This window comes from Clinocottus analis, unplaced genomic scaffold, assembly GCF_023055335.1.
Source record: "Clinocottus analis isolate CAN_PGR_092001 unplaced genomic scaffold, fCliAna1.0.p SCAF_23, whole genome shotgun sequence".
Classification (NCBI taxonomy): Eukaryota; Metazoa; Chordata; class Actinopteri; order Perciformes; family Cottidae; genus Clinocottus; species Clinocottus analis.
Window position 1 is genome coordinate 8625527 of NW_027175965.1, and position 26979 is coordinate 8652505.

At 41.1% G+C, this 26979-nt stretch overlaps 4 protein-coding genes across 5 annotated transcripts; 1 reads left to right on the forward strand and 3 right to left on the reverse strand.

Moving 5' to 3' along the window:
- Positions 1-624: 624 nt before the first annotated feature.
- slc35e1 (solute carrier family 35 member E1) lies at positions 625-10708 on the reverse strand. The gene is made up of 6 exons (XM_068589761.1): positions 10368-10708; positions 8446-8516; positions 6016-6153; positions 5425-5550; positions 5056-5301; positions 625-4714 (listed from the first exon to the last, which is right to left on the reverse strand). Exons 1-6 carry the CDS (start codon positions 10693-10695, stop codon positions 4493-4495), a joined length of 1131 nt encoding a protein of 376 aa, XP_068445862.1. The 5' UTR covers positions 10696-10708; the 3' UTR covers positions 625-4492.
- Positions 10709-11528: 820 nt separating this feature from the next.
- Positions 11529-16100, reverse strand: LOC137793763 (mediator of RNA polymerase II transcription subunit 26-like). Of its 2 annotated transcripts, none has more exons than XM_068590119.1 (3): positions 15763-16100; positions 14427-14501; positions 11529-14323 (listed from the first exon to the last, which is right to left on the reverse strand). In XM_068590119.1, the coding sequence occupies exons 1-3, from the start codon at positions 15832-15834 to the stop codon at positions 12746-12748; spliced, it is 1725 nt and encodes a 574-aa protein (XP_068446220.1). In that variant the 5' UTR covers positions 15835-16100; the 3' UTR covers positions 11529-12745. The 2 variants fall into 2 exon arrangements, with proteins under 2 accessions (XP_068446220.1, XP_068446219.1); XM_068590118.1 differs by having other exon boundaries at positions 14427-14504.
- Positions 16101-16867: 767 nt separating this feature from the next.
- smim7 (small integral membrane protein 7) lies at positions 16868-18655 on the reverse strand. Its single transcript, XM_068589762.1, has 5 exons — positions 18545-18655; positions 18280-18321; positions 18123-18175; positions 17925-18015; positions 16868-17496 (listed from the first exon to the last, which is right to left on the reverse strand). The coding sequence occupies exons 1-5, from the start codon at positions 18568-18570 to the stop codon at positions 17481-17483; spliced, it is 228 nt and encodes a 75-aa protein (XP_068445863.1). The 5' UTR covers positions 18571-18655; the 3' UTR covers positions 16868-17480.
- A 796-nt stretch (positions 18656-19451) lies between these two features.
- tmem38a (transmembrane protein 38A) lies at positions 19452-26564 on the forward strand. The gene is made up of 6 exons (XM_068589598.1): positions 19452-19949; positions 23569-23725; positions 24383-24567; positions 24785-24872; positions 25620-25737; positions 25856-26564. The coding sequence occupies exons 1-6, from the start codon at positions 19826-19828 to the stop codon at positions 26060-26062; spliced, it is 879 nt and encodes a 292-aa protein (XP_068445699.1). The 5' UTR covers positions 19452-19825; the 3' UTR covers positions 26063-26564.
- Positions 26565-26979: the final 415 nt, after the last annotated feature.

The window sequence follows — 26979 nt, forward strand, 5'->3', positions numbered from 1 at the left end:
ATGCCCGTCATGGACCGTGGCTGTCTGGAGCCGGTCCTGTCCAGCCCCCACAACCTCCTGCCATGGATCCTGTGTCTGGAGCAGGTCCCGCCTCTGCCACCTTGGCCCTGCTGGTGCCCGTCCTCTCTGCCTCTTTATCTGGATCGTGGTCCATGTCTACTGCTCATTATATGAATAGTTTCTGTCACATTCATGTTACGTGGCTCATTCTGGTCACATGACATCTATTGCTTCTGTTGCTCCCCAGGAAGGAAGCTGCAATAGATGCTGCATTAAATGATGTATGACCACTAGGGGGCAGGAGAACTAAAAAACAAGTAGTCTGGTAATAAGAATTTCCTTCTGCAGCTCCTGGTGAAAACATCTAGACTTGAGCTTTCAAGACTCATGTATGTACACAAAGCTCTTTTTTTTTTATTAATTAAGGTATACTTTCCAGGTGAAAACATGTCATGACCAGTTAATATTAATATTCAGACCTTTTAACTTGAGATAAACGATTTAAAACTGGAATACACAGCTTTGGTTCCTAGTTCTAATTCTAGTGTGGCTAAAAATACAATTAAAACTTTTTTTAGCGTCCAAAAGTACAAAAAAAGAATGAAACATATTCACTTTGTTCAGGATTCCATAATGCGTTTATTCCCCCCCTCCCCAACATTTAGAAATATCATTTACTAAAATAAGCAGACAAGACTGTGCATAGCGGCACTTCTGTACAACATTTTTGTACCTTGACACCATAAATAAAAATCTATGAACATCGGTTAAGTCAGACGTCTGCCTCGAGATCAACTGCAGACAAACAAAAATAATTTTACAAGTTTTACAAAGTAACCTCCCCCTTTTCTCCATTCATTGACATTTACATCCCAGTTAAAAGCTTTACAGGAGACAAAACAACAAAATCAACAGTTTCCTCCCGGCGAGCTCACTGAACCGAAACAAACAGCCAGTTTGTTGAAACCAGAAGGAAATTCATAAACTGTGTGTCCGACATGTTGAATAATAAACATCTGGCTCACCAGCAAACAACCCTGTGCTGCATCAGCAACCATTTCTTTTGACTTTTGCACACTGCTTTTGGCAACATGAGGAAGAAAACACATGAAGAAAAATCCAAAAGAGCACAAAAAACATTTGATGCTGCAGCAGCAGACGGTGAGATCAACAAAACACGGTTCTCTGCAGGTTGTACGTTACATTCTTGAATGATAGGATCATGTTGTCCTCGTGTTTGGATGTTTGTCGATGTCACGCTGCATTAAAATGAAAATCACTTTTCTCAGCTGTTGATAAAGTTCAGCATGTAAGTGTTATCCTCCGATATTCACGTAAAGTGTAGATTTAAACCACGACAAGTCCTCCAGCTGATTTATTGAATCTGATATGCAGATGAAATCTCTTTCATGTGAACCACAAAAGGCTATTTGTACGGAAACAATTTAGATTGTTTTTAAAAGCTTTTATGATTAAAAAGGGAGCTCCTCTGACATCTACAAAAAAAAGTTTGCAGACAGTTTCTTAAGTTATCAATGAACCACCTGTTGAAGACACAATTTCAAGATCAAAGTTGTTTGGAAAAAAGGTCCGTAAATGTACACGATTAAGCATTAAAGTCATGATTTCTTACTGTATAATACTATATCAGCATTTTCAGACATCTGATTCTTCACATACATCATATTTTAAGTCAATGCTGTTGAAGTAAAAACAAAATATCCGAGTAGATAAATTATTTTCATCCTTGCTGACACCGGAGGGATTTGGATTTGACTATTTTGTGCCGTTTGTGGTGAGAGTTTCTGTAATAATTCTGCTTTTGTGTTTCCATTTCAAACACAAAGTGCAGCCTCAAAGTGTGCAAGACACACACATCTTTACCAGCCGTTTTATGAACATTGCACTTTGAATAAAAAGGTAATAATTCTTCCAGGGCTGTTGAAACTTGATCTTGAGTGATTTCATTCCTTGCTGAAGGAAGCGAGAGCAGCTACACTACTCTACAAACAATGTCAGCTACAAACTATCTCAGCACTTAAATTAGTTTTATGGATAAATAAAACAAATTATTGTTAATGCTAGTCTGTCTCTGTGAAGGCCGGAGCGCACCGGCCCCACAGAGCTCGCTTTGCTCCAGACTAAATAATGTCACAATGTTTTCAATTCGTCAGAGAAAAACAAATAAAAAGACATATATTAATAACCGCATCTACATGAGACTACAGCTGAAAAAAACAAGTTCACAGGCTACTGGCCCTTTTTCAAAAATTAAATGAACAAGCGTTGTGCTCACAAAATAAATGAGCATAAAATAATACGTTGATTTCCAATGCCGAGATCTCTGAATCAACAAAATAAAAAAATAACCGTGTATTGCTGCGTCAGAGATCCTTCAATAAGAGCAAGCGACTGAGTCTGAATTAAATAGTTCTTCAAGCAGGAAAAAAGTGCTTTTCAATAACAAAATGGTTATTCGTTAACAGTTTTGCAAACAGTAATCAATAGTGATAATCCACCTTTTTTAAAAAAAAAATTACAGTTGAATCTTTAATTGGAAAACCAAACCTGTGAGTTCATGCATGTTTCCTTTTGAGTCTGTCCAGTTCCAAAAATGCTTTTAAAGTAAAAACAGGTTGACTTTAAAGTCACTTGAAAAAAACCGGCAATCTGCAGAACATATTGTTGTTTCATGACATGCAAACTGGAACCAGATCTAGTTTTAACAAATGAAAATAATGAAAAAAGAAAGCAGGCAGAAGACGCAGCTTTGGTTCATGCTGAAAGTAACCCGACAGGAGAGAAAACCTCACTCTGCCCGAGAAGCTTTGCAAATCAATAAATACCAGTGATCAATGAAAAGAATTGTTCTTCGTCTCTGAACTGACAGCAAAATAATGATTTTTAACATCTCTATTACATTTGTACACGGTTAGACTCCAAAAGGAAGATGAAACGTGAGCATTTATGCTCTGAAAGGATGCTTTGTTTGGGTCAAATCTAATTGTAGCTTTTACATTTAAGCTCAATGCTAACGGTGAGCTAAATAAGTCATGTCGGGGGAAAAGGACAGCGTGGCCACTGAGAGGTCATTGACAGTTCTGGGAGACAGAACTGGTCTCACTCTGAAAGTTCATCTCAGTTGAAAGATATGGAGGTGTGTGTGTGTGTGTGTGTGTTGAAAAAAGTGGCAGTTAAAAACACTTGCTGACAACTGGGACTTAATATTAACTGATCTGCTTGTGCAACAAGTTTGAGCATCAGTTTCTTTTTAAATTTTCACATTTGGGCATTTTTGTTCATCAGGCACTTGTAACTTTCTGAGGGACGTTGGCAAGTGATGCTACTGTTGCCATGCCAACATGCTCACAAAGACAGTGCTAACATGCTTATATTCGTCATGTACATTTACCACGTTCGTATAGCATGCTAGTATGCTAACATTAACCGTAAACACAAAGTACAGCTGAGGGTGATGGGGGAATTGCCCTGGTGTTGCAGGAATTTAGTTATGAATACAAGTTTTGGGACACATTATGACCTGGTGGTGGCGCTAGAACAACGATAGAGGGTCAAAAACGTGGTTACAGTTCATCCTGAAGGGGGGAAATAACTAAACTGAAGCTCAAGACAATCCATCCAAAAGATTAAACTGTATTTCACATAAAACCACAAATATCAAACTCCTGGTGGCAGCAGATGAAAAGTGATTTACTGTCTGCAGACCGTGAACAGCTGGTGGTGAAAAACACCTACTTAATTTATTATTATGTCATCAGACCAAATCTACAAAATCTTCAAGTGAGCCTAAAGTCCCATCTGCATCTAATGTTTGAAGAGTGCAACGTGTTTTATTCACAAAGACAACGATGCAAACAGACTGCGTCTCCTCGCATCATCACAGGTGCCTAATGTAGAAAAATGACTCACCTAAACACTAAAGCCTTCCACTGAGATTTGTTTGTTACACAATGTAACACGACCGTTGTTTCGGTGCAAGTAAGCGTTCACATTAAACAATACAATTGACACCCTTTTCCTCTGAAAGTGAACAAAATAACCCCCAAAAACACCAAATTATGTCTGGCTTTGAAAACAAAATCATTTCCAGACAGTAAGGTGCAAATCATTCATGGACTACTATTTTTGCATGTCCACCTTGCCGTGTGTGGATAACACGGCTGAATCTGTCCCCATTACGTCTGAAAAACAAGTGATTTAAGTTTTGTTTCCTCTCAGACCGTTGCATACAGCCTGGACCAAAACTAATAAATAAACAATGACACACAGCGAAGCCGTCAGAAAGTGAAGTTTAGGAGCGTGGGAGAGGTCACGTCACTGGCCGTCGCGTTCTTCCCATCCAGAACAATCAGCACTTGCCTTCAGTCTGGTGTTTGGAGCCGGGGCCGCGTCCCGCCACCGAGTTTGGAGCGGCGACACACAGTAATGTCTCTGACAGCCGACCCCCGCGTCGAGGACCCGGGTCCTCCTTTCACACCACGTACTGGTGGTTGCTGTTCGTCGTGTAGGCCTGCCGGCTGTACTGGAAGTGGTCGGTCAGCTCGTTGTTCCAGCTGTGCTGCTGCGCCGAGCCGTGGGAGAAAGGCACTGACCCGTTGGCCTGGAGCTTCCCCAGCGCCGGGTTGTCGAAGGACACCAGGTCCTGATTGGAGCTCGGCAGCATCTTCTTCACCTTGTTGTCGTCATACTTGGCCTGTTAGCGGCGGAGGAGGAGGAAGAGGAGGGGAAAAATGGATATTGAATGACTGGATGTCTTTGGAGTTGGGTTCTCTGGTCCTTAATAGTTTGGGTGGGTTAAAAGTTTCTCCAAGAGGTGAAACATTTAAGTTGGATGGAGAGTGAAAGACGAGGCAGAGCACCGAGCAGAAAGAAGTGTAAAGAGCATATAAACTACTGAATTTAACTGTACACTGCGGAGTAACTTCCTCCATACGTTTCTATATCCTCTACCGATATTAGTTGCATTAGTTGCACTTGTCCCCTCTTTCCTAGCTCCTCCTCCAACTCTCTTTCCTTCATGCAAGATCGACTCACCTTGTTGTAGAGGAAGACCCCGACGATGGCCGTCATCATGCCCATGACGTTGGTGAGGGTGACCGGGTTGCGCAGCATCAGCAGCGAGATGCTGATGACCATGATCCTCTTGGTGGCGTTGGCGACGGCGTAGCTGAGCGGGCTGACGATGTTCAGAACGCTGAACGCGATGACGTTCTGAGCGAAGTTGCAGAAGCCGCTGATGAGCAGGAGGACGAAGGTACCGGACCATTCGGAGACTTCTGACTGGAAGGGAAAGCAGCGTGGTCAGGCTACGTTCAAGGGTCATTAAAACAAGCCAGAGCCTGCAGGACTTCCACCACCAACAGGTGGCGTAAACGTCATGAAAAAGACGGCGCTGCTACTCACCAGATCTCCATTCACAAGAAAAACTGAGAGATCCACCAGAATCCAGGTGGGCAGCATGAAGATGACGGCGTTGAAGCCTAGGATGTTGAGCAGCCTTAAGTGGTGGATCTTTATGTCACGCAACACCTTTAGAGAGGAAGGAGCAGTTAACACACATGTAGCAGAAAAATAAAGTCCTGCCTCTTTAAAAATAGAAACAATCCTTCACGGTAAAAAATAAGTCGCTTTTGGGAAAGATTAGGACCTAAAGAATCAGAATCTGCAACAAAAATCATAATAAAACAAAGACTTGGTCTGTTAGGGAGAAGTTTCAGTCAAAAAAAAAACCTGTCAATCAGTTCAAAAATGGAATAATTACGTATTTAAATAATCAAAAGGACACTTTTGTGATTCTAGTTTGAGGTCACTTGGGAAATCTAGTTGCTCCTCCTATTTTGTTTTTCACAGAGACATTTCTCATTTAAAAACAGCACTTTTAAAAACACACACACACAACTTCTCAAACCGGGTGTCAGTTTCAGGCGTTTCACAGCAAACCACCGAGTAATAACATTTTTTCAATTACCCGAACCCAGCCCGAGAACGAGTTACCTTCTTGGAGAAGATGTTCTGCAGAGAGAAGCAGAGCGTTGCAGCCAGAGCGCTGATGAGCCCAGAAACATCAAAGGACAGCTCAGTCACTGTGGCCAGCAGCACTCCTCCAATGATGGGGATGAGCGACACGTAAACCTACAAACGGACCACAGATGGATGAGTCATTAAAAACAAGAAGAAAAAACACTTAATTTTATATCAAAGCATAATTTGCTAGATCAGGGATTGTTTCTCAATCAAGCTAATTGTTAGACGCACCCCGACGAAAAATGAGTGAGAACATGAGCCACCTGTTTCCTGGTTTGTTTAATAACATCTCAACACTGATGATACAATTAAAATTATACATTACTTTAACATCAACAAATCATTTTCACAGCCGCTATGGCAGGTTTATAAAGTAATGGTGCGTTTTCTGCATATGCATTTCCAAAATACCCCTCAGCCTTAAATTCAAAGCACAGCCTCATTTTAACCTTCTGAGACCACACACACACACACACACACTACAGCTAGACGTATTTGCATTTTGAAAACGTTCAACATGAGAAATGAGGCATGCCGTTATTATGAAACCCACTTATGCATCCACTCGCTCGCCCACTCGCCTCCCCTCAAACCAACCACACAGGAACACTGAGAAAATACTGCAATGACGATTGCCATCAAAAGACTCAACTGCCCTTACTTTTAGTGTCCAAGTAACGGCATGCAACAACAAAAACACCATAAAATTCAGACACACAAACAACAACGAGTATCTGTGTAGTAAAAGTCGTAAAAGGAAATAAAACATAACTGGTTGAGAACTTGTCTTATCTCTCTCGTCACCAAACCTGTAGGCTGTACCCTTAAGCCATCTCTCTCCTTTGTTTGTTCATAAAACATTTAACAGAATATGTAGAGAAAAGGTATGTAACAAACAGATAACACTAATGTAAACAAGTGTTCTGTAAGACGTTAAAGTGTTAAACACAACACTATTTTCTCTAATGCAAACATATATTATGCTGAACACTTTAAGTGCTTTGAACTTAAGCACACTATTGGAAGGTGAAAATAAAGAGCGGCCTCATCTATATTGGCAGAGGCCTAGATTTCTGTCCCACTTCACGTCTCCCAACTTATTTCTGAAGTTCACCCTGAAGGCATTTTGCACTCGGAGACGACACAAATGTTTAGTTCAACTCTATTTTTCAACAATCTAGAGGTTCACTTCATGATGTAAGCTTGTGCAATCACATGCGATCCAGTACAACAGGTCTACTTTCACGATGCTTCTTCTTCTTCACGCTGTTACGTGGCCACTGAGCATATTCTGAATACTTCATGTTTGAGCCTCCGTCATTTAGGAAAGCTGAGATAACCGAGATAGATTGTGCTCAACAAAGTAGTTGTTAGTCTGAAGGTGCTTCCGTGCTGCAGAGCGGCCTGCAGCTCCTCAAACAAGATCTCTTCCCACACAGAGACGTCATCGACACCTATGCTCCTGGTCTGTCTGAATACTGAAAGGTAAATATGACAAGTTGATGCAAGACTCACAAGGCCTCTTTATTCACATTCAGCAAACCTAAACTATAACATCTTGCACCATCAGGATGGAAAAAAAGCAACAAAAAAGTTGTTTTTTGATCAGTAAAAAATGATATGATAGTCATATTTTAATTTGGGAAATTAGAACTGTGATTATAAGACATCCGCTTGCACTGGACAGACTCCTGGATATACTTCATTATATTGAGTAAATCCCTCCCATGTTTTTGTCACTCCTGTTACACAATTTAACAAAATGCTTTTCGCAGGGAGGCAACATGAAAGAAACAACTAATTAGTAGTAATAAAAGACATAATGAATCATAACAAAATATATATAACCAATATACATTAATAAAAAACAATAAAGAGATCGCAATAACATGAAAAACATTTTGAAAAATAGCCCTAATAAATAGCCCAAAACCTAAAATAAATCATTTAACTTTGCACTAGCAATAAAACAAATCTAAATCAAAACCAGTGTATGCACCTTACTGGTAATTTGTCTTAAAAATGACAACTTTGATTTAGAAAATCTTGTTCTCTTTTGACTGCACTGGAAATGTTTGACCGCCTGAAGCCTTTCCACCAGCTGCACATCGCATGCCGAGGAAAGACAACACAAACCCACAAAAAGTCTGCTATGGTATGAAAAGCCGTGAGTGAATTTGGGGCTTTAACAGGTGAACATAACTTGTGGAAATAAAAAGTTATGACTGCCAACATCCCTGAAAGATCACCTGATCCACTTCAGGGACAAAAGGCCCCTCAGACGGCCGTAATATGAGCGACGAGTGTGCCACATCACCACTGCTCAGTCTTAAAACAGCCTCAGATTGCAGCCTGAAACAGAGCGCGCCTTGTGTCTTGTTTGCATTATAACCTACTCACCTTTGTGGTTTGCTTCTCCTTCATGATTATTCTTGATAACAGCACCACCCATATTGGCATTGTAGCCTTGACTGTGTGAGAAAGAAAAAGATAGAAGAGGGACAATGTCAGCGTGGAATTATAACAAACCAAGACAATGTAAATAACATGACACATGTATTGCCTTTCAACAGCAACAGCAGGTGGAGAGCGATAAGGTTTGGAGAATGAAATGCTCCGACGTCAGAGACCCGGCGTAGCTTTAGCTTTTTTCCGGTGTGTGTAAATTACTTAAGATTGGAGACACCCTGATCATTAAAAAAAAAAAAAGGTACTAAAAAGGGTCAACAACACATACTTTAAGACCTTAAAACCTCAAAACTAGGACCCTGTTTAAAACTGCCACCCACAAGTGAAGTAACTTTAAAAAGTTTAGAGACAGATGTATTGACTTTGAACACATACTTTTAAATTAAGAGGCTTTCGTATTAGCATATGTTCTTTACACAGCAAGAGGGGCCAGCGTTCAAAACCCGGTCTGGCAGGTCCTTCTGTGTGGAGTTTGCATGTTCTCCCCGTGTCAGCGTGGGTTCCCTCCGGGTTCTCCGGCTTCCTCCCACAGTCCAAACTGGACATGCAGCTTAGGTTAATTGGACTCTAAATTGCCCGTAGGTGTGAATGGGAGCGTGGATGGGAGCTGTCTCTATGTCTGCCCTGCGATGGACTGGCGACTTGTCCAAGGTGTGTACCCAGCCTTCGCTCATTGACAGCTGGGATCGGCGGTGCGGATAATGGAGGGGAATGTTCTTTAGTTTAGAGGTGGTAAGAACAGACCAGGTAAAACCAGCTCAGTCTTAATGGAAACTATGATCCGAGATGACGGACTCAGGTGGTGTCAAGATAACCAGGGTGTAGATGGGGTGTAATTTCAAGTGCACTTTTAACTCTCAGTTACCAGTATATGCAGGTGGCCCAAATAACCTCAGTCTGGTACAACAGCCATTTCAAGGTGAGTGGTTAAAACAATTCATGAAGACTGTTTCACATGTTTCAGTTTAGAGCCAGATGCCACGTTATTAGGGATAGCTGTCTAATAATAGCCATGCAATTACTCCTAGTGTCATGAAGGCTGTTCAGTTATTCTCTAAATGTGTTATAGAGATGTGTTGAATCAACCACACAGTAATAGAGACTCCAAGTTGTGGTTGTTGACCTTTAACGTTTCATACTGAGACGTGTTTCTTCTTTTAAGTATCCTCTCACGGATACAGAAATATGGTGGACAAAAGTTGAGCCACAAAAAAAGACCTTAAAGTCTAATGAACATCTTTCACAACAGTTTCAACCGCAACTTAATATGATAACCGCCATTAAAGAATGATTTAGTTGAGGACAGTGGAGTCAGTCTGAATTAGTTTGAGCTAGTTATGTGTGACGTTAAGTGGCAACTGAGTGTAACTTACATAAGACAGACAGCTAGCCTTACTGAATTCCTCAGCAAGTAACCCAATAGGGTTTCACATGATCTATACGAGGACACAATCCATGACATGAGGAGCTGTGATCTGATTTTCATCCAGTAGCCAGAGATCTAAGTTAAAGCCCGCAGTACAGCAGGTCCGGTAATGGACCCTCCCCCCTGACGTTGTGCATCAGCCATCATTAAGTTGGCTAGCGGGCTAGCAGAATGTGCTTATTAAATGGAGCCTAAAGAGGACCTGTTTGTAGTTAGAAGACCAACTGTGAATTCATTTATCTCACGAAAGCCCGCCTGTTCGCGATATCCACACCGCCACAACAAAGCTAGGCCCGCCAGCTCGGTACACGCTGCTGTGCATCGTTAGCATCGTGAGCTAGCGTCAGCTGACGGGCACCGACACATCACCAAGTTACCGGGTGGCCTCACGTTCGGACCCACGTGAAGTCAGGCGGGCTGTACTCACCGGTGTGCGCGTAGGAAACAGGTACTTTCCATATGCTGAAGTGTGCCGACACAGACGCAAAGTATTTCCCAAAAGCTAAAGGCAGGATGTACCACTGGTAGTACTTGCTCGGCAGTTCTGTTTTGGGGACTCCCCACGCGCGCAACAGCGGCGGGAGGAAGACCACGATGGAAATAATATGGAACAGCGAGACCGTGACCGGGTACGGGAATCCATTGAGGATTATTTTGTTGACGATGTTGCCCCCCGAGCTGACCGTGTACCAGCCCACACACAGGAAAACTATCCGGAACCCTTCCCTGACAGGGGGCCGGTCCGCCGCAGCCATCTTCCAGCGCGGAGTGACGAGTCACCGGCGAAGTGCGTGTGTGGCTCATTGGGGGGGAGGAAGGCTCGACGCACCGCTTCCGGGGAGACGTTTCAGAATAAAAGCATCTTCAATGACACGCGTTTATTAAAATCAACAGTTGTGAGCTGCATTCAAAATGGTAGATTTAAAGGGGAGGGAGGTGGGATTTTTATAATCTAACATTGAAATATTAATAATTACATGAATAAAACTAATGTATTCAAAACAAGACCACAAAAACCACTTTAATCACCTTAACTGTGCAATATAAATACATTTGTAATCTGTCTGTATACTATATAAAATATTGTTATTGTGCATTCTTTACTGTTTTTATTTGTATTTTTTTTTCATTTTTTATTTGGATTACTTGAACTTGTTTTTGTTTTACTATATCTCGTGTGCACTTTACCCGTTTGCTGCAGTAATCCTGCAAATTTCCAGACCGACATCAATTCATTGCCATAAATAACTGTAAGTCATGCACCTCCCCAGTGGCCCACAGTGTGCCACAAGGTTCCATGCTTGGACCCCTCCTCTTCATGATTTACATCATTCTCCTTAGAGAAATCAGCCATTGTCATGGTTTTGATTTACACTGTTACGCTGATGACAACTTAAAGAGTGCATCAAGAATTGTTAAATGTTCTTACATACCTACATAGGAATGTTTTCAAAGTTGTCAAAAATAGGTAAAAAAATCTTAATTAATCTGAGAGTAATGTGCACACAGATTCTGCACCGTGGAAAATAATTCATCAGTTAGATTAATGCAAATAATTGCAAAGAAAAAAGTGCAAAGACAATCACAATTCTTTCAGGTTTTTTTTATTAACACATAAACATGTCCACTTAAAAGGACTAAGTAGCAAATATGTTTTCTTCTGCATTCGATGGAACACAAAAGGCTAATTTCTGTACATTCACTAAGGCGCTCTGCTCCGTCTTTAGGGAAAACGTAGGTTTCCATAAGGCAAACAATTTCTACAGGAATGATATTAAGTACTTTATCCAGCATGTCAATTTATATCTCAGTTCTTCCTGACAGTACAAAGATGCAAGCTAGTAGCAATAATTGCCCTGCCATTTCAATTAATATTTTACATCCTAAATACACAGTAAAGGGAAAAGGCAAGTATAAAATAAAGTTCACATTATCAGAATGTGTCTTTTTGGAGTTTCCTGTGTGATGTAGGTTGGCGCATCGCAGGAAAAGTTTGGACTGTCTGTCACTGCTGCATCACCGAACAAAATCTCAATTAAACAAAAATGTTTGTGTAGCCCGAACATGTATATAAATCTTAAAATGAATACGTAAATAGCAATAAATATCATACATGACAGCCACATTTCTTTATCAGCAACGTGCATTTTTCAACCACCATACCAGCTTTTCTGTCTCTCCCCCCAACTGCAGTCACATCTGGCAGTTCCATGTCATTATTGAACAGCATTCAAACCCAACACAAAAACAATAGTAAAATGTTTTAAAGCTGGTTTGTCAGTTATGTTTCTGCTAAAAGTGGCTGCAAGAGACAGTTTTGCATTGGGTACAGATCTGTTCTAAAGATGTAAAGATAAACATTTTTCACAGCAGTAGATAGTTGTTAGTACCAATGGTAATGATGATAGCTACTTGTAGAATTTATTTCAGCTTTAACAGCTAAATAGCCTTCAAGATGCTTGAGCAAGTGTAACAAAAAACTCAAAATCGGCAGACGTATCCGCTGGTCTTCTTGTCTAATTATGTAGCTTACTACTCTGTTGAAAGGTGACTATGTTGTTTTTTTGTACTTTAACTAAAAATGTAACTTAAATATAAAATAAATAATACTGCACTGTGGATTAAATGTATGTGGCTGCAGAAAATCAAGTGAAGTCACATTCCACATGGCATGTGTACTTGTAACACACACACACACACACACACACACACACACACACAGAGTGCCTTCACACACACAGAGAGTTCCTCTGCTATACGATAAAGGCAGCTTTCAACTTTCAATTTAGAAACTCTACCTCAGTTTCAATCCAGACAGACATACGGCAGTATGTTCAACCTGCTCTCATCTCCATGCAGGTCTAAAGAGATGCACTCAGTCCAGTCAAACCACGCACCCTTTGTGTCAAAGCAACCGTTAACCCCGGACCAGTGTTGCTGGTGTAATCGGTCCAGGTCTTCATTGACGACCTCTCTGCTAACCCCCGGTAAATCCCTGGCTGGGAGTTCTGGTGCCAACACATGCGTTTTTTTTACATCTGTACTTCGGTGTTCCTCTTTTTTCAAGAACTCCGTCATGAAAAAGTGTCCACTGGGGTTGTGTGCGCCTGACGATGTCAGGACGTTGCTTTGCTGGCTAAGGTATGACTGGATGATTTCGCTCCTCGACAGCTCTTTCCAGTCCGTCTGCTGGAAGGGACTGGGAGAGACCAGTGGATTCTGCTTCGGCTGTTCTGAACACTGTGACTCAGGTCTGTGGCCTAGTTTGACCCCCTCCTCCTGCCAAGACTCTTTTTGACAGGAGGATTTTATCTGTCCTGTTACAGGGTCAAATGTCAGTCTCCTGTCTTTTAACCTGACAGGTTTAGTGCCATCCTCTACGGTCTGTCCATCTAAATTCATCACATGGTCCTTGGATCTATATTTCTGTCTTTTCCTTTTCTCTGTATTGTTAACTGGGCTATCATCTTCCAAACTGAGCACGTCGCTGCAGGAGGACGCATAAGACTTGTGAAGAGACGTACTGGGAGGCCTGCTTTGAGAATCTAAATCTGAACCGACTGTGTGCAAACCCTGAACACAATCAGTGAAAGGCTGAGTGGAAGGCTCCAGGCCAGGGGTGTCCACAGACCCAGGCCTTACAGTGGGGCTAGATAGACCCTGTGTGGCAGTATACAACACAGGTTTGACACCAGATTCCTGCTTTGGAGTTTGAGGACTGTGCAAGGAACAGCGTGGGCTTCTGGGTCGATACTGCCCCCCAGAGAAAGCTTTCTCCTGTCTGGCTTGTTGCTGCAAAACTGACGCTTTTAGCAAAGAAGATGTGCTCGGAGGCTTGACGTATCCTGGGGCACTTGGATGAGGTTTTACAGCGTTGACTGGGATTCTATTTAGCCTTTCATTGTCCAATGGCTCGGAAATCTCCCTTTCCAAAGACTGATGTGCATGAGTATCTGTAAAAATGTCAGCGCTACCACCAATTCCATTGGTTGGCAGCTGTTTGGAGTTTTGTAATTTATCATTAAGAGTCGATTTGGATATCTTGGCTGGTAAGGGCTGTCCATCCTTCTGGTCCGCCTTACGTTTCCTGTTGCTTGGTTTCTCCACCCTCGGGGAGGAACAGTTGTTGAAGTCATTTCTGTTCTTCAACTCTGGACCCGTTTTACCTGATGGTGTGGTGGTGGCAGCTGTGGTGGAGATGCAAGGGTGAGCACCACCATTGGAAGACCATGATGCGCCGCTGTGTCCTTTGGACAACGCTTCACCCTTTCCTGGCTCAATTAGCTTCTGCCAGTTTCGCAGGAGCTTCTTAGCCCTTTTTGCAAGGTCCTCATTCTTAGTTTTCTTCCGGACATCGTTGATGAGCTTGCCAAGACGAGTTTCCTTTTAAGGAGATAAGATTGGTCATAGTTGCAGTTAATTCCTGTCTGTTGTTAAAAAGCATGTCATTTTGTAGTCACATACTGTAGCTCTGAATGTAACCCACCTCCAGTTCCTCTTTGGTGATAGGAGTTTTCTCCAAAAAGGAGATCACCTCCATAACTACCACCATGTTGCATATCTGCTGAAAAAATGCATACGTTTATATATTACAATACTGCAAGATCAAATTATTGTCATCATTACAACAGCGCCCACGTACATTTATTTCTATATAGATGTTGCAATGTGTGATTCATAACCTCACAGGCCTAATTAGCATAAATTCTCCAGAGAGCGAGAGAAATAAAGGCCGTTAAGGACGTAATTTGAATGGACTTTCAGGTGTGCACCTGTATGTTAAGAGTACTTCTACTGGTTTCAGGCTCAATATGACAAACTGAGATTTTTATGCAAATATATAATTTTATCCCACACGAAGAGTAAGATAGAACAAAAAAAGTGCATTACTGTGGTTGCAACTCTTTACACTATCTCCAATAGTGATGGACCACTGCAGGAGTGCTGCTAAAGGCAATACTGGATTTGATTTTAGGATTTCTGCATCAATGATATATGAAGTACCCGTGTCGGGCATTTATTTAATGGATTAGCCAAAAAACACATTCATGTGAGACATCATAATAGAGGACGTCATATCCACTCCCTTAACGCCATCTATGTGATCATAATTATGCAGAGGATATCTAAAAGCAAATACATCAGCTCATTAAGTTATATGCTTAAACACACAGCAGTGCAGTATACATTATACTGCAAACAAATCCATGCTTAAACGTCTCCAAGTTAGCAAATACTACCTTCATCTTCAGTTAATCAAGTTTCTAAAATGTTCTTAGTATATTACAGCATCTTTTCAATGTCTGGCAATTACCAGAGGTATAATAAAAACAGCAAAACGTAAACGTCATTGTGTTGAATGTTTCCTGGAAGAGGTGCAGTCTGGCTCGTAACATGGAATTTGACAGAAAAGTGCTGAAACATCATAATGATCTCATCAATTGATTGACAGGTAAGAGTAAGAACACTTGATCCCACTGAAGTCCGGATTAGTCAACGTCTCTGTCACTAAAAGGACACTTAAATTACCTCTAGATTAACCGTTACACTTCATACCTGGAAGCTCAGTTTTAGCAAGTATTCAGTCTTCAAGTGCACAAAGATAAGTTGTCATGGCTACATCAACGTTAGCCAGCAGAAGTCAGATAGCTAGGTGCCGGAATGCATTGGTTACTTTAGCTAACTAGTGATGTTAGCCGGCTAATCAAGCAGGAACATACCAACACTGCCTGCCCACACTTTGTCAACCCAGGGTCGGCCTGGCCTTGTTGTCTGCCTTTCTGCGCCCACTTTGCCCTACGGGAAGTAGCGGGTATACTCACATTGCTTTGGCCGTCGATGGCCTGTAGCAGCCGGTCTCTCATCACCTGCGGAGTGACTGTAGCTGCTGTCATCGCCTGGCGGTGTCGCGGGTCAGGACGGACTCAGACAGCAGAATCCCCCGAAGAGGCGGCGGTGGCGAACCGGCCGACACTCACAGGCCCGACGGAAGACCTTCTCCGGGTGTGAGCACCATGGTTTATGATGCTTTTTTTTTTGGTTTTCATTCGCTGCCGTCACGATTTAATAATTCGGACGACGAGCAGCGAGAAAACCTCTCCGGGTATCGGCTACCCCCCCTCGGCTGGTAGCCTGCTCCGCTCCGGTCTTCTCATCGGGCTTTTTGTGAAGAGCTCGCGCGGAGCATGATGGGAGAATTTTACGTAACCAATTGTTCACATCCGATCCGTTCGTTGAAGGATCTCATGTGGGAGATGCATACATGCACAGAAAGATGCCGCGTTAAACAATGGTGTGGTCTACACACGACAAAGGTTCTTTGTATGTAGTTTTTAATTAATTTCTAAGTTTCATACCGTAACAGTTGTGCGTTAGAGGTTCTAAAACGATATTTTTTAGGTATGGATAATCAAAAATAGTATAAACAACCTTTCCTTGAAATATAATATATTGTATTTATATCTAAGATAATGATACATGTGATTTTTATTAAGGAAACATGTATGTTCTATAAATGAATATTACTTTTTAAGTATTTCACTCACCCTATTTAAAAAATAGGCAAACCCAATTTCTTATTATAAATAATATTATATTTATATTGCGTATGTATTTCCCTTTTTTTATTGTCACTTGGTGGCGCTGTTGCCTCGTTTGGATTTTAAGAAAACGGTATAGTGTTTATGTCCGACACTGCGAGACTAGAGTGGTTGCAACACTCAAACAGTGAGAAATATCGAGAGAAGTGGTTCCCACCTAGTCCGAGTTCACACACAGAACTTAACATTCATTCAATTGATTTCCATCCATCCATTTCAACAGTCAATGATTTCAAACCCAGGACCTTTTATGCTATGAAGAGACAATAACCATATTGCTTTTATTTGTTACATTTAATTGTCATCGAAATTCTAGTAGCAGTTTTATAAAATGTGACAGCAAAGTAGGTAAATTGTTTCTATACCAACTGCCCCAAATTGTATAATTTAATAGATGCACAGTACATACTGTATACAATTGGTATGTTGTGTATATATTAACTATTATTGGGAAGGAAGTAGCAGACCATCAATTTAAGACAAACAACTGTTAATGTGTAATGAGGTCAGAATTGGATCATGTATCCCTTGTGACAAAAGACCAGCACAACCATACAAGTCAATTAACAGACATTGGATAAGAAAACTGTATTTGTGTAGTTAAGAATAAGGATCCATTTACACATACTTACAGTATGTGCCTCAGAATAAGGGACATGGCTTCTTTTCTTTTTAATCTACATTAATATATTCTATCTCAACCTACTATACACTATAGCAAGTATAGCTGGTGATGTTGATGTTTTATAAAGAAGCACAGGGGTGCATGACCATACATATCCAGCACATGTAAAACCAAATAAATACAACGATAGCAGATTTACAATTTGGGGTTGTAAAAGAAGTGAAGTTTAACAGCAAACTTATATTAAGAAAAAGTTTAAAGAATCCATCTTGGAAAATCAGCATTCTGATGGAAGTCCAGTCGCCCCAAATGATGATCAAGACCCAAACAATCTGTCATGAGTGAAGACAATCAGCCAGTTAGAGAAGCAACAACTTCATCAATTACTAGGATTCTTTAAAAAAAATATTCTGGGACATGCAAGAAATCAATAATTGAAGCAGAATTGAACGAGAAGGAAGGATGAATAAAGAAAAGTAGGCTTGATAGCATAAATATTCAAAACAATAACTAGTGGAAATCAAATACTGCACACTGGTAGTTTCTTACTCTGACTTGAAACATTTAATAAAATAATAATAATAATAATACATTGGTTATTTTGGTCCTTATATGATATTTGTTGAGTGTAAGAATTCTATCAGCAAAAGTAAAATTTTGGGATCAAAACTGTCAAAATCCCATCAGCACAATAATGTCTGTATTTAAAAGACATTGCAGCCTGTTCACTGGCATGACCAGCAACAAGTAGTTTACTCACATGACCATGCAGAACATCATGAAGATGTTCCAGAGAGCGATGAAGATCCGAAAATATCGCAGGCTGAGCAGAAAATCTCTGATGTTGTCACCTAAGAAAAATGTTGAAGGCTGAGCTTTGAGAACTTAATTTACCTGCACATACCTGTTTGTGATAACCCTCCACACATATCTCTCCAACACAAACATATACACACACCTGTTGTCGGTGATCTGGACTCATCTCCAAATCCTTGAGACTCCTTCCTTTTGCTGCAAAACATCCACAGTTAAACTTCCACTGGTTGCTTTGTTCGTTTAGCTTTGCAGCTCTGAAGTGAGGTGTTAGACTGTGTGACCGTAACGTTGATACTCACAGCTTGAAGTTCAGCACAGCCCCTGCATTCACCAGTAAGGTCCTGGAGAGAACAGAGAGACACTGTTGACAGGTAACGTTCAGTGTTACCTGAGCTAATGCCAGCTGGTGAGCTAGCATTAGCTCAGCGCTAGCTTGTTATTTAGCTAGCTTGATACACCGCCATCGAACCAGTAACTCATTGCAAAATAACACACATAGTGACAACATGTATACTAAATAGAAAAGTATCTGTAGAAAAACAAGTAAAAAACCGGACAAATTACCCGAATATCAACAGATCTCCGATCATTTTGATCACAACACATCACAGAGACGCCTCACTTCCGTGTTCGTCACGCAATCAGGAACGTGACCAATAGCGTCTCAGAGCTTTGTGTGGGGGGGTTAATGCCCGGATGAGGGCTGTCAAGTTGCCGGGTGACACGTGGTTTCAGTTATAGCAACAATAGATGGTAAAATTCTTAGTTAGAAGCATGGTTGAGGGAAACAAGATTAATGTAAGACGACATTTATTCAACATTGTCAGGCTATAAAACCTCTTATAAGCGTTTGAATAGTTTGAAAAACAAAAGCATTATTTTGGGGATTTTACCACTAAGCAGAAGTAAAAAAAAACAAAAACAAACAAACATGTAATTTACCTATTCCAAGAAGCAATTTGTCCAAGAGAGACGCAGTTTTCTTTTTTTTTCTTAACCATAGACTATTTGGCAAACGCACCTTGCTGAACACATTTGAATACATGTCACTTCAGAAAAAGGACGTTAAGTTGAAGGATCATTCAGAGGAATGACAATTACATTCTCATCCATCTAATACAACAAGAACGTTTAAGGGGAAATTGGAAGCTGGAAAGTTTTCAATGTTATGACTTGGCCGCCCCCTTTTGGTTGCAGAGGTAATTGCTCTTATTATTGTTTATAGCGATTAAAAGCAAACATAGAAGAACAAAATACAATATTTAAAAAAAATACATACATTTCGGTTTTGTTTATTCAAGCATTTAATCACAGCACGTGTGCATCTTCTGGTAGAATGTGAACATCCGGTGATATCACTAAATGGTTGCTGCAGCCTCGGTGCAGGATCTGATCCGGATTGTTATTATAAGAGCGGATGAACGAGTCTTTGTCCGCACTACAGCATCGGACGCCTGTTTCTGCCTTTTGTTGCGTTTAGAGTCTACAATCAAACCTCTATTGGCGTTATGACTCAGGGAAATAATGTGTCGACGATGAACACCAAAGGAGACCTTTTTTCTTCTTCTTTATTCTAGCAGCTGACGTCGATCTCCTGTAGTCTAATAAGCGGAGCAGCTGGCACGGACCGCGCATGATAATGATGATGATGATGGTGAGAGTGTGGAGATGAGTGGTATTAATAGGAGGGCTTGAGTGTCACAGGCTCTCCGCTGTCGAGGGGGTTTGGTGGTCCAGGTTTGGGGGGGCTTTACGATCCAGACTGCGCAGTTGGAATAATATTTTGAAGAAAAAACAACAAACTAAAACATTAAAAAAGGCCTCACTGGTTATCAGACAAGCAACATGGAAGTCCTGGCAGCGCTGAATTTGGGCGATTTTGCCCAAATTTTCTCCAAAATGGGAATGTTTCCCGTGTTTGATCTCGCTTACTACATCGTGTCCATCCTCTACCTCAAGTATGAGCCAGGTGAGTGTGTTTTACACTTTTCTGTTTGGTTGTTGTTGTTGCTGTTTTTAACATTAAAGGGTTTATTTATTATTAGATAGATATGACTATGTATAAGCTATTTCGATTGTATCCTATGCACCAATCAGACCTGTGCCTGAACACCAATTTATTTACAGCAAAACAAAAGTTAATATATAGAATACTACACTTAATAACATGGGAGTTTAATACTTAAACTATGATACGTTATTTCTGATATTTGTGTTATAACCATACAATGCTGTAATATCCCTATAGGGACTTTCTGTTGCTGTTATCTCCATAATACCCTGTCCATATAAAGCATGACCTGTTACATAAAACTCCAGTAGGAGCACTTACACAGCTCTGCTGGCTTGGTGTGTGTGCATGTCTGTTGCTGCAGCAGCCTGACCTCATTCACACTGAGGAAATCACGGGAGTGGATTAAACCACTCCGTTTTGGGTAAAGTCTGATATTTTTCTAAGATTTAACTTATTGGAGCACCAGAGCCTGAGGAGGATGAAACCTGAGAGAAAGGCCTGTGCATACCAGAGACTTAGGCAATAAATAGAAGATCCCGAAATAGACAGTGTCAGTGGGCCATGAAGCCCCTCATGCTGCACACGTTCAGGCTGCAGTATGCACGTTAAACATGAAGTAAGATGTTGAGCGAGCAGCCCTGCATGACCTTACTGTTTCTTGGAGTGTGTATCGTTTAAATATACTACTTTTCCTCACTGTTAAGAAAAGACTGGTTCGGGTTATGAGGGTGATTTAAACCGAGTCGAATATGAATAAATGTTGTCTTTGAAAGGAAAAAAATCCATTAACTTAATCTGGTTTACAGTGTCACTGTAATGAGGGAACTCCTGACTGTATGTAGGCCTGCTGCGTCTCTGGAGAAGCTGCATGAAGTCTGATAAAATGCCTCGAGTGATGCATTTTGCATAGATATTGTTTGAATCTGAAGACTACAAGTTTGATAATGAAACATCACACACCTGAAAACCAGACCAAACTGTTGGTGGTTGAGTTGCATTTTGGGTAATGTAGGCGCTATGGTTTTGATAAAGGAGCAAAATGCATATACAAAAAGATCCTTTTTTAAAACTGAGGCCAACGAGGTTCAAGCAGTGCAATCCTAAATCAGTGGAGTACTTAACAGTCACAACTGCATTAACGTAATATTACTGTGTCAAAAACAGATGTGAAACTGTGCTGCCTCTCATATCGCTCACAGCAGTAGTTAAACGGGACTGGCAACTTTACAATCAACACATTTGTTGCATTGTGTATTAAATTAAAAGAAAAATAAATGAAACACAATGTGTGCTGGTTTTAAATTCGAACAATCGGCATTTGTGTGTTTTAGAGTTTGAATACATTTCCTCAGAGTTCATGCAAATTGTTCCTCGTTGCTCCTGAAGCTCCATGACTGTAACCTTTATCTCTTTCTACAGTCAAATATCTCACGTTGCAACATTTGCAAGATCTTTTTATGTTCAACGTTCCCTGCACGTGTCTGAGCGTCACAGTTCATGTTAGAGGAGCACATGAATGACTTTGTGTGTGTGTGTGTGTGTGTGTGTGTGTGTGTGCTCGTGGTGGTCATGGTGTTGGTGGGTAGGGGGGTCAAAGGTTAAGACAGGCCTGACAGTTGCAAGACAGGAGAAGCGGTTGAGCAGAATATATTTTTGGTTCAGCATTTCTCAGGATCAGATTGCTTTCAAACTGAGCGCCGGTTTCAGCACAACACCCTCACACACCTGCTGTTGGAGATTTGTGCGGCGAAGCAGCCGCTCTACACATCTCCTTCCACGAAACGTCTCCACCGGTGCCACACTGTAAAGTCTTTACCGAATGGTAACATATAGTTCCTAAATCATATCTGTCAACATCATATGTGTGTCGTTTGTCTTTAGTGTTCAGATTTCATAAATTAGAAGGGACAATTTGCATTTTGTCTTTTAAATGAATTATTATTACATCAGGACACTTCAGCAGTGATGCAAATAAAGTGATTTATTCAATACTGTCACATAAGTATTTCCATTTTATGACAAATATGTTATACCGTATACAGTATCCCACTAGATGGAAGATTCTTTTTTTTTTGACAGCCATTGGTTTTAAAATCTGTGCAGCATTGGACTCATCTGATGATTATAATGAGGAAACGACAAAGCAGGCAAAGCTTAAACACAACATCCACTCATGAGGATGACACACGGGAGGAAGGAAGATGAATGTCACAAAGATCCCACTCACAAAAATTTGGATTGATGCACACACACACACACACACACACACACACACACACACAGAGAGAGAAAGAGAGAGAGAGAATTCATGGAGACTGAGCCGCCGGGACAGTGATGAGTTTAAATTTTGCATTTAAAGGCCTCGACTGTCAGTCCGTGTAATGTCATGGGAGGAAAAGGTGAAAGGTGACAGGCAGCTGCTTTTGAGTGAAGTTGTGTCAAAGAAGAATCTGTGATTGTGTTAATAACTGATTAAGTGAGAGAAACAAGCTTCATGTAATACACATTTTACAGATTTAAGCCGTTGAAGGCCACTCAAGGGTTTCTTTATAAACGAGGGCGTAGACCCCTCTGACCAGTATTAATGTTATACAATAAATGTATGTATGGATACTTAGCATGTAATTTAATAATCTTAATAATCATATATAAACACAGTTTAATACATTATAAAGTCTGTTCTGCTCAAGTCTGTGTAAGTTAAAGACTCAGTAATCTGTTAAGTTGGTAAACTGTCGTCGCATAAATGACTAGAAATCCTGTGTCAATATTGGGTTATGATAAAAAGGTGGAATATCAGGGTGCGGACTGCGCTGCTCGACCGGGCGTGGACAAAGATACAGCTCACAAACACACAAGGGATCCACTGATAACGACTTTTGAAAGTCATCACCAACAGTTTTGCTCTGAAGGAAGTAACAGAAAGTTTTAAACGTGTGATGCTTTAAAACAGACTGACGTGAACAAACAACCACAGAACACTGTTTGGGTCGGAGCCTCTAAAACAGGATTAAAGTCATCAGAATTTAGCAGATTTTAACAATGAAGAGGCTGTAATATTTTTTTTAAGGTGATTAATCACTATTTCTTTTCTAATTGATAAGTTTACATTTTATAAAAACAAACTTTAGATTTACAAATTAAAAACGTTTTAATACAAATCAAGGAAAAAGTCATAGGTCTCATTCTAGAATTAATTTATGGTCTTTTGTCTTAATTTTCTTGTGTTATAAACAATTTTTTATTCTTTTTTAATAGTTTTTCTACTTCCAGTGAATCATTTGATCGCCTTACTGTTTTATAAGCAAATACATTGGTTATGATTAAAGTTTGTCAATGATTCCAGTGATGCACAAATGTGCAATGAAACTTGGATTTCTCTGTATTTCATGGTCATTTAAGAAGTCTAATGAATGCCAAAAACATCTTATACTTGTTATGAAACTCAGAGTGTATAAAACTCCACCACTTTGCCCAACGCCACTGACTCACGCCCTCACTGAAACTCCCTCTCGCCCGCTCGCCGTGGTATTGTAATGTTGGCGTCGCTGACAGCTCCTCCTCTGTGTTTCAGGCTCGGTGGAGGTTTCTCGCAGGAGTCCAGTGGCCTCGTGGCTCTGTGCCATGCTCTACTGCTTCGCTAGTTACATACTGGCAGACGTCATGCTTGGAAGCAGCCCCCTCGACTATTTCCAATACAACAGCCACATCCTGTTGGCTTCAGCTGTCTGGTGAGAGTCAACGCTCCCTCATGGGACCAGCAAATCATGTTTCATATTCATGATTTTCATCAATCTTACAGATAGATAGATAGAAAACAATAGTAATCCCCAACAGACAAGGTTCACAGTGCACAACGGACAAAAAACACGTCACAAGAACAAACACCAGAAAATGCCGTATGAAACAAGACAACAAGACACAAGATGATGAATATAAATCTAAAAAACACAACTAAAGGTGTTTATTAAAAAATCTAAACTTCTGAGTCGCTCAGTCGAACACTTTGGCGTCCTGAATCGCTCACTGAAGGAACTTCTGAGTCCTTTAAAAACACAGCAAAGTGGACGGCTTTCAGAGGAAACAATCGTTTTTGACTTGGCCCTTGATCTCTTTTCTAGAGTGACCTCTAGAAAGTTCAAGCGAAGGCCGATAAGTCTGCATGTGTGATAAAATGATCCGCTACCAGACACAGTTTGGACTTCATTCCCATCATCCATCTTTACCTACTTTTAAGAAAACTCTTTAAAGGAACCAGTTCCTCACATATCATACAAAATAACGACCTCTCATAGCGCACACCTAAACACTGATGAAAACATATTTATGAGCATTACATTACATTTCAAACCTCCCCTCACTTTAATATCTTGTATTATCTTTCTCAGGTACCTCATCTTTTACTGCCCACTGAACCTCTTCTACAAATGCGTCGCCTTCCTGCCCGTTAAGCTGGTGTTGGTCGCCTTGAAGGAAGTCGTCCGCACTCGTAAGATCGCCGCCGGCGTTCACCACGCCCACCACGCCTACCACCACGGCTTCTTCATCATGGTCATCGTTGGATACGTGAAAGGTCAGCGTCTCGAGTTAGAATTAGGTTTATGCTGTATAACAGGCAGGTGGTAACGCGTATATTAATATATATATATATATATATATATATATATATATAGTATGCAGTGTTACAGTTTCAGTTTAGCAATACGGTCCAAACCAAATGAGATCAGTCAAATAAAACACAGACTTTTTTTCAATTCCCCCCCCCCCACTGTCTATTTTTGTCTTCACAGGGTCTGGTGTGGCTCTCATTTCCAACTTTGAGCAGCTGCTGCGCGGCGTGTGGAGGCCCGACAGCAACGAGATCCTCAACATGTCGTTGTAAGTCTGAGTCTCCTGCCGCTGAAACACTTCTTCTCTGGCTCCTCGGGCATTTAAGGGTGTTTCCAAAGAGACATCAGAGGCTAAACTAGGACAAACGAGTTATAGTGACGTCACAAAACACCATCAGCTGATATGAGAAACACAGCAGGTTTGTGGAAATCGATCATTGTTTGACTCTGGTGCCCCCTAGTGGTGAGGGCAGGCAAGTTGAGGGTCTATAATGAACCTTATAGATAAAATAAGATAAGATAATCCTTTATTAGGCCCTCAGTGGGGAAATTACAGGATTACAGCAGCACTGCTCACAAGTAAATACGATTAAAACAATCAAGTAATATAAAAAACAGTAGAACGGTAATAAAACTAAATTAAAAAATAGCAGTAAAAAGAATTTTAAATATACAGATGGAATAAAAATATACCGATGGCATAAAACATTTGTATAAAAGTTCTTAAACACACTTAAACGTAATGGATATTGCACCAGGAGATGAATTAAAGTTGCTAAGAGAGCTCTTATCCCCGAAAATAAAAAAGCCTGGATTCATGTTTTTTATTTTATTGGAAGGGTTTAATAAGCAGATGTGAACCATAATGAGAAATATCCAAGTATCAATCGACACATTCAGCTCAACAATTAAACATGCAATTTAAATGTGAATGCAAATAGAATCACAATTATGTCATAAATAACTATGAAGAAGTTCACTTTACTCCACATATATTCTGTTTTACTTCTCTCAGCCCGACCAAAGCCAGTCTGTACGGAGCGATCCTCTTCACCCTGCAGGAGGCTCACTGGCTGCCAGTGTCCAAGAGCACCCTCATCCTCGTCTTCACCCTCTTCATGGCCACGAGCAAGGTACGATCCGCCTCGCGTGTCAGAATCTGTTTTAATTAGAAGACGAAATTTAGAAAAGACAAAAAATGAAACTGAAAATCAGGCTCATCTCCTCTGACTGACGCCGTCTGTCCTCCAGGTGGTGATGACCGCCCGACACTCTCACGGCTCCCCCTTCGCCCTCATCGAGTCCTGGGTTTCCCATCTGCTGTTCGGTTCCCCTCTGGGTGGATCCGAGGACGAGCACCACCACGCGCCCGCCGCCGCCGCTCCTTCTTCACCTCTCAAAACCAAGGAGGAGCTGAGCGAAGGCGTCCGCAAGAGGAAGGCCAAGAAAGCCGAGTAGGACGCCGAGCGGGAACGCCGCATCGTGGCCGCCGCGCGATGGGACCCATTCCTTTCTACGGAAAGGGGCAGTTTGACGTCCAACCAAATGAGACCCTTTTCTATTAGAGCAAAATGGTGCTTTCTGCATTTTACACAGAACGAGGACTCTGCAAATATCCCAGCAAATGTGTCAACACTTCATCCGAACCCTGGACATTTAAAAAAACATATTTATTTGATGTATTTGTGAACATCTGCATCTGTGCTCAGCACCGTGTGGTGATCTCTGCAGCTGTGTGGTCGTTTCAGGACGACCTCTGTTCAACACATCAGTCGCCGTGTGTCCGGATGTTTGTGACTTTCAGCAATTTCACCGTATTTCAGTTCGGAGAGAAATAGAAAATACAAATTAATCAGAAATTCAAACGTGAGTAAAGCGTCATGTGAAGGAACATTGCTGCTTTTCACATTCAGACGATGGCAACTTCCTGTCTTTAAATAAAATGAAGAGAAACATTGTGTCTCAGTGTTTCTTGACTTCTTGGCATGTTGACGACTTGGAAAAGTTTGAAATATGCCCCAAAAAAAACTTGCGTATGTTTCATTAATACAGCATATAGTGGAGTCTTGTCTACCTGAGCTTCCCTGTGTGAGTGTTGTCGTCCAAACTTCTCTGTGTCAGTTCAGTAGGAACCGGCTGCATGTGCTCACTGTGCACCTACGGTGTATGAAGCTGAAAATATTTGACTTAATTCAGACTAAAACGTGAGAAGGAAAGTGAGACGCTCTTGTTCTGAGCTGGAAAGCCTCCATCAGCTGGTGACTCATGGGTTAAACAACTCTCCCTCTGGAGCTCTCTGAAAGTATTTTGGCGCTATGTACTTATTGTATCGCTGTTTAAGACCAGCACTGACTGGTCCACAAACCAGTTGGGAG

Excerpts from the sequence above, each read along its gene's own strand:
- slc35e1 (XM_068589761.1), bottom strand. The coding sequence starts at position 10,695 with ATGGCTGCGGCGGACCGGCCCCCTGTCAGGGAAGGGTTCCGGATAGTT. Across the intron at positions 6,154-8,445 it reads AGGAGAAGCAAACCACAAAG|GTTTACGTGTCGCTCATCCC; the intron begins GTGAGTAGGTTA and ends GTCCGTTTGTAG. Across the intron at positions 4,715-5,055 it reads GGGTCTTCCTCTACAACAAG|GCCAAGTATGACGACAACAA; the intron begins GTGAGTCGATCT and ends CGCCGCTAACAG.
- LOC137793763 (XM_068590118.1), bottom strand. The coding sequence starts at position 15,834 with ATGACAGCAGCTACAGTCACTCCGCAGGTGATGAGAGACCGGCTGCTA. Across the intron at positions 14,505-15,762 it reads CCATCGACGGCCAAAGCAAT|CAGATATGCAACATGGTGGT; the intron begins GTGAGTATACCC and ends GCATTTTTTCAG. Across the intron at positions 14,324-14,426 it reads TCACCAAAGAGGAACTGGAG|GAAACTCGTCTTGGCAAGCT; the intron begins GTGGGTTACATT and ends TCTCCTTAAAAG.
- smim7 (XM_068589762.1), bottom strand. The coding sequence starts at position 18,570 with ATGATCGGAGATCTGTTGATATTCGG. Across the intron at positions 18,322-18,544 it reads GGAGATCTGTTGATATTCGG|GACCTTACTGGTGAATGCAG; the intron begins GTAATTTGTCCG and ends TGTTCTCTCCAG. Across the intron at positions 18,016-18,122 it reads GTCCAGATCACCGACAACAG|GTGACAACATCAGAGATTTT; the intron begins GTGTGTGTATAT and ends CATTTTTCTTAG.
- tmem38a (XM_068589598.1), top strand. The coding sequence starts at position 19,826 with ATGGAAGTCCTGGCAGCGCTGAATTTGGGCGATTTTGCCCAAATTTTC. Across the intron at positions 19,950-23,568 it reads CTACCTCAAGTATGAGCCAG|GCTCGGTGGAGGTTTCTCGC; the intron begins GTGAGTGTGTTT and ends TCTGTGTTTCAG. Across the intron at positions 25,738-25,855 it reads TCTTCATGGCCACGAGCAAG|GTGGTGATGACCGCCCGACA; the intron begins GTACGATCCGCC and ends TCTGTCCTCCAG.